At 35.4% G+C, this 10366-nt stretch overlaps 1 protein-coding gene across 1 annotated transcript; it reads left to right on the forward strand.

Moving 5' to 3' along the window:
- Positions 1–563: 563 nt before the first annotated feature.
- LOC149401907 (uncharacterized) lies at positions 564–4880 on the forward strand. Its single transcript, XM_089609348.1, has 3 exons — positions 564–1661; positions 1971–2143; positions 2903–4880. Exons 1-3 carry the CDS (start codon positions 564–566, stop codon positions 4878–4880), a joined length of 3249 nt encoding a protein of 1082 aa, XP_089465474.1.
- Positions 4881–10366: the final 5486 nt, after the last annotated feature.

The raw sequence follows: 10366 nt of genomic DNA on the forward strand, positions 1-10366 counted from the left end.
TTCAAATGGAATGTCAATACTCCAACCCATAGCGTGTCGACAAATGAATGAGTACGCCTGACCTATCTATTTAAATCGGATAACAGCTTCTATAACAAAATTTATAGAGAAACAACACATAGTTTCAATCTCTAGAAAGTTGGGAAATCATGAACTTAATACCAAAATTAATTACAGAATAATGGCGATAATAAGCAAATATTTTAATGAAGGAAAATAATCTAAATTTTTTGGGGTTATTATTCAGTTTTTAGCTTGTTTGTTTGTTTTAACAAATGCTCAGTTTTATGTCGTTTTTTTCTTTTGAGTCGGCTACTTATAACTTGTGTCGTTTTGACCAAGTATATATCATATCAGATGATGTATTTTTTCATTCCTGGAAATAATAACATTCAGTTTCTTTTTCGTCTTTTTCTCTTCGTCTCCAAATCGTTCTTTCTCTCTGGTTCCTGGTTCATCTTTCTCAAGATTCTCAGATTCAAGATGGTATCAGAGCTTTTCCGCGATATCTGAGAATCTTTCACCACTTACTTCGATTTCTAGCTCTGTTCTTCTTACCTTCAATGGCGGAATCAGAAGCTACATCGAATGCTCGCACCGGAATCACCGGAAATCACAGACCTAGGTCAACTATCGAAGACCAATTCTCACCATACTACCTTCACCACTCGGATTCTACCGGAGGAAGTCTTGTCTTCAATGTGCTCACCGGCAACAACTACATGCCTTGGAGTCGTTCAATGCTTATTGTTCTTGAAGCCAAGAACAAATTAGGTTTTATTGACGGAACTATCACCAAGCCTTCGCCGGAAGATCCAGATCTCCTACGCCTCTGGAGTCGCAACAACAGTACCATCATTGCTTGGATCATGAACTCCGTCAGCAAAGAAATCGCGTCGAGTCTTCTTCTTGGTGGAACAGCGAGAGACATCTGGAACGACCTGAAAGATCGATTTCAGCAAAGCAATGGTCCGAGAATCTTCCAACTTAGGCGTGAGTTCGTCAATCTTTCTCAGGATCATAAGTCCATCGGAGTCTTTTTCACCAGACTGAAATCAATTCACCAAGATCTGTGTGAATTCAAGCCTGAGTGTACCTGTGGAGGAAAAGCCAAACTGAGCGAATTTGCAGAGTCTGAGTACGTTATGCAATTTCTTATGGGACTCGACGAGTCTTACACTCATGCTCGTGGTCAGGTTCTCCTTATGGAACCGATTCCTCCGATCAGCAAAGTTTACGCAATGTTGACTCAAGAGGAGACACAACGCTCAGTTGGATTAGATTCTGCACCAGCGAATGATCATTCAAACTCTCTCGCGATGGCGGTTCGTGATGAGCAGAAGAAATTCAAAGGGAAAGAGCGACCTCTTTGCACTCATTGCAAGATGTTAGGTCACACGGTGGAAAAATGTTACAAGATCCACGGATATCCACCGGGCTATAAGTTCAAGAACAACACTCAGGCGAACATTGCTGAAGGTTCAAACAATGGAGGAGCGATTGAGAATTCTGCACCAAGCACATCTACCAACCTCTCAACCGATCAAATTCATCAGTTGATCAATCACCTCTCCAACCAACTCTCAGCATCATCTCAATCCAAACCTGGTTCCTCTGGTGAAGTCAATTTGACCTCATTCCAACCAGGTTTATACGGTTTGGTTAATTCTATTCTTGCTTCGAATTTTTTTTCTGATTCTTGGATTATGGATTCTGGCGCAACTAGGCATATTTGTGCTAACAAATCTCTTTTCCTCGGATTACGATCTTTACAAAATTCGAATGTGACTCTACCTAATCGAACTGTTATTTCTGTACATTATATAGGAAATGTTAGATTGAATGATAATCTGGTTCTATACAATGTCCTATATGTTCCTTGTTTTAAGTTCAATCTTATTTCTGTCAAAGCTTTAACCAAAGATTCCAAAGTAACAGTATCTTTTATGGATGATTCTTTTGTTATTCAGGATATCATGGGTTCGAAGATGATTGGCAAGGGTAGCTGTGTCAATGACCTCTACATTCTGGCTCGGAATAGCTTCGTCAACTCTGTTACTTACCTGAATAAAGTCACGGCTGACATTTGGCATCAACGACTTGGTCACATCTCTTCAAAGAGATTAAACTCTCTCAAAGATCGGTTAGATATTCATACTACTGATATTGATGTTGGACCTTGTTGTATTTGTCCGTTAGCTAAGCAACATAGATTGCCTTTCATTTATGAAAATAATTTTTCAAAGTCTTGTTTTGATCTTTTACATTGTGATATATGGGGACCTTATAAGGTTCCGTCTCGTATTGGTCATCGTTTCTTTCTTACTCTTGTTGATGATAATACTAGATTTTGTTGGATTTTTCTTATGAAACATAAGTCTGAAGTTCATGATATTATCCCTCGTTTTTGCGCTTATATTGCTAATCATTTTTCTACCACTGTTAAAAATTTTAGATCGGACAATGCGCGTGAGCTTGTTTTTTCCGATTTTTTTTCTAAACAGGGAATAATTCATCAATTCTCGTGTGTTGAAACTCCACAACAGAATTCTGTTGTGGAACGTAAGCATCAACACTTGCTCAATGTTGCTAGAGCACTTTTGTTCCAATCCAAAATTCCTATTGAATATTGGACAGATTGCTTACTCACGGCAGCATATCTTATAAATAGAACTCCATCTCCTATTTTGTCTAACAAGAGTCCTTATGAACTTTTATATCAAAAATCTGTAAATTACTCTAATTTGAGAGTTTTTGGATGCTTGTGCTTTGCCACTACTATCAAGGCAAATAGAACAAAATTCGATCCTCGTGCTCGAAAATGTGTCTTTTTGGGATATCCCCAAGGTGTTAAAGGGTACAAATTATTAGATTTAAATTCAAAGGAGATTTTTGTTTCTAGGGATGTGGTGTTTCATGAAAAATATTTTCCTTTTCATGACACCAACATCACCACTCAGAAAGAAGATCCTTTTGACACTGTGCCCATTCCAATCCTGCCTATTGCCACACCGATAGACATTGATTTTCCTCACTGTGGAAAACAACAATACAATGAGAATCCTATTCATGATCAGTCTGAGATTGTCATTCCTGAAGAGCAATCAGTTGACATTATAACTCCTGATCATGTACAACAAGATTTGGTCATTAGAAAGTCCACTCGGCAACATGTTCCCCCTCCTTACCTGAAAGAATATCACTGCAATCTCATTAATTCAGGTGACTGTGTTTTTACCTCACAACATACTCTTGATAAAGTCATTAGCTATGAGAATTTGTCTATGTCTTTTAGAGAATTTGCTTTGTCTATTTCAGCATACTCGGCACCTCAGCACTACAATATGGCTGTAAAAAGTAAGGAATGGAGGGAAGCTATGAACGAGGAGCTTCAAGCTATGCTCATTAACAAAACATGGACAGTCATGCCTTTACCGGCTGGAAAAACTTCTATTGGTTGCAGATGGATTTACACCAACAAGCTCAATTCTGATGGAACTCTAGCCAGGAGAAAAGCCAGGCTTGTTGCTCGTGGATTTACACAAAAAGAGGGAGTTGATTTCTTACATACTTTTTCCCCAGTTGCTAAGTTAGTCACTGTCAAGTGTTTATTAAGTTTAGCTTCTTCACAGAATTGGTTTTTATCTCAGCTTGACATTAGCAATGCCTTCCTTAATGGTGATCTGTATGAGGAAGTATTTATGGATATACCTATGGGTTATCAACCTCAGGGGGTGAACTTAGATTGCACAAGCAAATTAGTTTGCAAATTGCACAAGTCCATTTATGGACTGAAACAAGCCTCTAGGCAGTGGAATATTAAGTTCACCGAATCTGTGGTTCAATATGGTTTTTCTCAGTCAAAGTGTGACTATTCTATGTACACTCGTGGAACTGGTTCTCAGTTCGTGGTCATTTTACTTTATGTAGATGACATTATTATTGCTAGTCCTAATAATAATATCATTACTGATGTTAAACATTTTCTGAGTAACACTTTCAGGTTAAAAGACTTGGGAGACTTAAAATTTTTTTTAGGTTTGGAAATTGCACGTTCAAAATCCGGCATTGTCTTAAATCAAAGACAATATGCTTTGCAAATTTTGGAGGATGCTGGATTTATTAATTCCAAACCGGTTAGGACTCCAATGAACCCGAGGATCAATTTAGCCTTGTCAACAGGAAATTTGTTGGACGACTCAACACAGTATAGACGGTTGATCGGTCGTTTATTATACCTCACTATAACTCGACCTGATATTACTTATGCTGTGAATACTCTTAGTCAATTTGTGCAGGCTCCGAGGACCGAACATCTGCAAGCCATTCATCATTTGCTTCGATACATTAAGTCCAATCCAGGATCTGGGCTCCTTTATCCTTCTAATTCTTCTACACAACTCAGAGCTTTTTCTGACGCCGATTGGGCTACATGCTCTGATACTAGGAGGTCGATAACAGGATATTGTGTGTTTGTAGGTGATTCTTTGGTGGCCTGGAAGTCTAAAAAGCAAACTACAGTTTCGAGGAGTTCTGCGGAAGCTGAGTACCGGTCACTTGCTGCAACAATGAGTGAAGTTATTTGGATGCAGCAACTGTTGAAAGAGTTTCAGATTCATTCCGAGGCGTCACCAGTGATCTATTGTGACAATCAGGCTGCAATTCATATAGCCTCGAATCCAATATATCACGAGCGGACAAAACACATCGAGATTGACTTGCATTTTGTCCGGGATCATTTGCAGCAAGGCGTGATCAAACTGTTACCTATTCGAACCCGTCACCAAATTGCCGATATATTCACGAAGCCTCTTGCTTCGCCGGCGTTGCTATACCTCATGTCCAAGATGAACTTGAAGAACATCTACAGTCCATCTTGAGGGGGTGTTTTGGGGTTATTATTCAGTTTTTAGCTTGTTTGTTTGTTTTAACAAATGCTCAGTTTTATGTCGTTTTTTTCTTTTGAGTCGGCTACTTATAACTTGTGTCGTTTTGACCAAGTATATATCATATCAGATGATGTATTTTTTCATTCCTGGAAATAATAACATTCAGTTTCTTTTTCGTCTTTTTCTCTTCGTCTCCAAATCGTTCTTTCTCTCTGGTTCCTGGTTCATCTTTCTCAAGATTCTCAGATTCAAGAAAATTGACTTCGAATTTTAGGAAACAGAGAATTTCCATTTAAAATATATATTTAATGTGGGGATTTACGTACCATCAACATGGTAGAACCTCGTCCAACTCTCATGCTTCGCTGCCGGTCAAAATAAATTGCCTACATTCCAAACCGTTTGTCGACCCTTTGTAACATTAGGAGAAAAACTCAAATAAAAGACATATCTTAAATCTCTAAAGTAAACATAGAGATTTCTCTTAATGGAGAAAATTATTTGATATAAGCGAGAGAGGCATAAGTAACAAGTGGACAATTGGGTTTCATTGATACACATTCTAGTATGTTGAGTTGTGATGTTGACCCTGGGGAGAAGAAACTTGTCATCTCCTCGCTCGGGAAGCTAATATTGGATACAATGAAGATCACAGAGGATGAAGTGTTTTTTTTGGAGCTTGGAGAGAGAGTTGAGAAGAGATGGGATTTTCATTTTTTTTACATTAATATTAGATAGCCTGTTTCTATACGTACGAACTATTTTTCTGACATGCTCTGAAATTCAGGTTTCATGGCCAAACAATATTAAAAATGGTAGTATTCTGGGTTAAAATTAGTAAGCATAACAAATACAAAAAAAAAAAAAAAAAAAAAAAATCTACAAAAAGAAAGCATTGAAAAATCTACTTTTTAGAATGTTTGGTTAGTGGTGCGCTTATTGCATGGTTACCTTATCTCTTTAGCAAGGATTTAAATACCGTTACCGTTACCGTTCCGATGTTCAGAATTTACTGGTAACCGCTGGTACCGTAAAAGAATACCGGGGGAAGCAGGAAAAAAAAAGGAAATCGGTACCGTTGAACTTACCGTTACCGTTGAGGAATACCGTCAAATACCGTATTTACCGAGAGGAATCCTGAAAAAATATACAAAAAACATACATAGTACGTAAGATAAAATTCATAAAATTAAAAATAGTGTACAATATTTCAATACATTACGAAATTACAAACACAAAGTTCAATAGTACAAACCAAAATGATAAAGTTCAATACTACAAACCAAAAAGATAAAGTTCAACACAATCCATTAAATACCATAGTTCAAATTCAACATAAAAGAAATAATTTGAACTAAATCATCAAAAACTAACGATAAATTTCGTGAAGAACACTAAATATCATCAGATTTTAAGAATTGTCGGTATTTGACCGGTATTTGACCACTTACCGGTAAGTTTCCCTCGGTATGCGTAAAAATTGCCTAAAGAGTGTCGGTAAGTGGATGGTTTCCCTGGAAACCGGAACGGTTTCCCCGGAATCCAAGAAAAAAACGGAAAGTGAACGGTTTTGTACATTCCGGTACCGGGACTTTGAAAAAAACGGTTTCCGGACCGGTTTCCGTCCGGTTTCCCCGGAATTTCAAACCTTGCTCTTTAGTCATTCAATTTTGTTTCTTTAATTAAATGACATTTTTGAGTTGATTGTATATCATATATGGATCTATGTGGGTATAGTACATTGTATATAGGGATAAGTTTAGATTATAATTTAATTTCTATAAATATTTTTTTCTTTCTAATTATTTTGACTTGTGTGGAGGAATTTGGTTACAAAGTAATTTAGTATTTAGACATAAATTAAATATTTATTCAGGGATATGCATAGTATTTTTTTTTATATGAAATCAAGTCATTTTGTATTTTGATTTAAAAAAAATATAATTTGAGATATTTTTATTTTTTTTATGAATTTAATTTAAATATCTGTATAAAATATTTTATACAATTTATTTATCTTCGGTCACCCTCAACTTCAATTCTTAGATCCGCCTTTGGCAAAGATGACTTCGATTAAGATATTAATAAGGGGTGCATGTTTTTATTATTATTATAAAAACTAATGATATTTTAAACCATGAACTAAACAAGTGCACCCTGTGAATGTTTTACTTCGCATGACACTACCTCGTTATTGTGCGGTATTCTTCTCGAGTGAAGATCTGAATTCAAATTTCTCTAAATATAAAAATCTTATATGTTAAAGTTTAAAGACTATGCTTTGTATTTTGTGCTTACAATTTCTAATGTAATTGATATCCAGTATACATGATGTGATGGGATGAATACTAAAAAGAATTACTACAATTCCAACATAATGGAAATTGCATGGTGGAGGAGAAAAAAACCATTAATAAATAAATGTTGGTGAGAAAGAGAGAACGCATACACTGCATGTGTTTGTGTATCTCGCATGGAATTCCATATTAGTAATAAAACAAAAAACCCCGTTAGTGTGGAATATATTAATTAAGTGTGAATAAGTGCCTTGATTAGTAGCTTTGGATGCTTAAATAATAATAAAAATTAAAAGTACTTTTCTCTCTCTGGTACATAAATATTGAAGGGCACTACTAGAACAATGGTTTTCAAGGTATATCTGACAACGCGATCAAACAGATTCATTAGAATTTTTCACTAGACCCTGTTAGAGATGTGCCTCCACGTCAGCATTAATTTAAATGCTTTTCCTGTTTCGTTTATTATTGGTCCAAATGTCTATTTCTTATTGGCTATACTTAGCCACTTAACTGATTCATTGGATTGTATAAGAACCCATCATCGTCTTCATTTCTCTTTAATGAAGAACCACTTTTGATTCTCATTCAAAGCTCTCTTTATCTTTTTTCTCTCTCAACATTCTATCATGGTATCAGAGCAAGTCACTCCGACCTAAATTTTGTTATGCCTCTGGAAATTCTATAACTACTGTTCTCAAATTGTGTAAGAGAAATTTCATTTTCTAGACCCAAAAGTTATGGAAATATCTCAATTAAACCTGCTAGTTAAAAAATATCCAAAATTGGACTTTTGTATCAATTTTGGACGAAAATACCCTTAATTCAAAATAACTCATATTCTTCTCTCATTTTCAAATCATCTTCATCACAATTCTTGTCACCTTCGAATTGGGTGCGCTAGGATTAGAACTCGTCGGAACGTGTCGGAATCCATCGGAACTCGTCGGAACGTGTCGGATCCGACCGAATCCGATGGATTCCGATGATCTTCATCGGAAATTCCCAGATTTAAAAAAAAAAAAAAAAATTAACCTCCAAATCTCATTCAAATTAACCTTAAAAAAATAAAAAATTCACCTCCAATTCGGTCGAATTTGGTGTGGTGGGCGTTGAAACTCGTCGGATTTGGTGTGGTTGGGCGTCAGAATGGGGCTCACGTCGGATTTGGTGTTCTTTGGTGTGGAGAGAAAGTGAGAGTGAGAATGAAAGAGATGGAAAGAGATGGAGAGATGATTTATTTTGAATTAAGGGTATTTTCGTCCAAAATTGGTACAAAAGTCCAATTTTGGATATTTTTTAACTAGCGGGTCTAATTGAGATATTTTCATAACTTTTGAGTCTAGAAAATGAAATTTCTCTTGTGTAATGCCAAAATCATTAATAAAGTGTCAAAATTCAATGCGCTCATCTTGTTGTTCGGGTAAACTCCACAAATTTCCATTTTCTTCATCACACATTAGACACATCGCACCACCATAAATGGTTTACACAGATGTCTGAGGACCTTCTCCAACACCCTCCACAAATGGCAATAGATATACATTCATTTCACTGATAGTTTCTCAACATGCTCTTGGATCTATCTCATTAAACACAAGTCTGAAGCCATATACTGTTTCAAAGCCTTTAAAACTAAGGCTGAACATCAACTAGGCCACAAAATAAAATCATTTCAAAGTGATGGAGGTGGTGAGTACAGACCTTTCACTAGCTTTCTCACAGAGTAAGGAATATAGCATAGAGTTTCATGTCTAATGTGCATCAGCAGAGTAGTCTAGCTGAACGTAAGTATAGACACATTGTTGAAATTGGTCTTACCTTGCTTGCACAAGCTTCATTTCCTTTTGAATACTAGGATGAAGCAATGGGAACAACTATATATATGATAAATAAACTTCCCTCCAAAGCCTTAGGGCAACTCCAACCCATGCACCATATTTGGTGTTAATTCAACACAACTTTTGTGTTGATTTAGCACCAAATTTTTTTCCAACTCCAACCACAACACCAAATTTCACATTAAAAATATTATTCACCATTATTATATTATTAAAATAAAACAATCTCTTTATTAATAATATTTCATTAAATAATTATAATGTTTATATTTTTTAATTAAATGATTAAAATTATTTATTAGTTACCAATATTTAACAAAAACTAAGATAAATAAAAAAGAATTAAATCGTGTTTTAAGTTTTTACTATGTCTTTTAAAATTGTGTTATTGTTTTTAGCTGTCATTTTATTTTGTGTGTTTAATTTAAACTTTGTAATCTATATTTAAATTTTTTATGTTTAATTGAACTTTGTTTTAATATTTTTGTAGTCATTTTATGAGTTTTTGTATTTTATAAATATTTCTGAGATTAATATATATATATATATATATATATATATAATAATAATAAAAAATTTGGGTTTAATTTGTGTAAAAAAAAAATAAAAAAAAATAATAATTATAGCGTGTATACAGTGACACGGCATATATGCCGTGCCACTGTACAAATCATCAAATTTGCCGTTGTTTTTACCATGTGATTGGAACTATATTTACGTCAATTTTGGCGTTTTCCCGTGTGATTGGAGTAGCCCTTAGACCACAAAATTCCCTTTCAAATTCTTTATAACAAACAACCCGAATACCACAGTTTTAGGTATTTTGGATGTTTGTGCTATCCTAATCTTCGTCCCTACACCAAGCACAAATTCTCGTACAATACTGCACCTTGCACTTTCTTGGCTATAGCATCAATCACAATGGATATATATGTGTTTAGCTGAGTCTGATAGAATCTATGTTGCTCGTAATGTAAACTTTGATGCGTCTGTGTTCCCATTTTCAAAGACTACTCCACTCTCTTACATGCCCTCCACTGCCCAGATCACTCACCCTAAGCTTACAGTCCTTCCAACTCAACCCAAACATGTCTCTGTTGCTGTGAAATAATCACACATCCAAGCGTATGTATCGCAAAAGTAATATAATATGAAGAACAGATGTCGAACCCTCAGAGACTAGCTATTCTAGCGATCGTTATCTAACTTGTAGCGAATTGATTTTTAGTGAAGCAAGGTGTTTTTTTTTTATTAAAAGCTTACTAAATTGAATAAAATAAAAACGGTAAATAAATGCGGGTTTTCAAATACGAGAAATTAGGGGTCACGATTTCGCCGG

This window comes from Urtica dioica, chromosome 3 (genome assembly GCF_054948205.1).
Source record: "Urtica dioica subsp. dioica isolate 48M chromosome 3, U.dioica_male_clone48M_v1_H2, whole genome shotgun sequence".
NCBI lineage: Eukaryota > Viridiplantae > Streptophyta > Magnoliopsida > Rosales > Urticaceae > Urtica > Urtica dioica.

Coding starts and splice junctions, on each gene's coding strand:
- LOC149401907 (XM_089609348.1), top strand. CDS start 564: ATGGCGGAATCAGAAGCTACATCGAATGCTCGCACCGGAATCACCGGA. Junction 1,662..1,970: donor AACCAGGTTTATACGGTTTG/GTTAATTCTATT, acceptor TTTGTTATTCAG/GATATCATGGGTTCGAAGAT. Junction 2,144..2,902: donor TTAAACTCTCTCAAAGATCG/GTTAGATATTCA, acceptor TTTTGTTTCTAG/GGATGTGGTGTTTCATGAAA.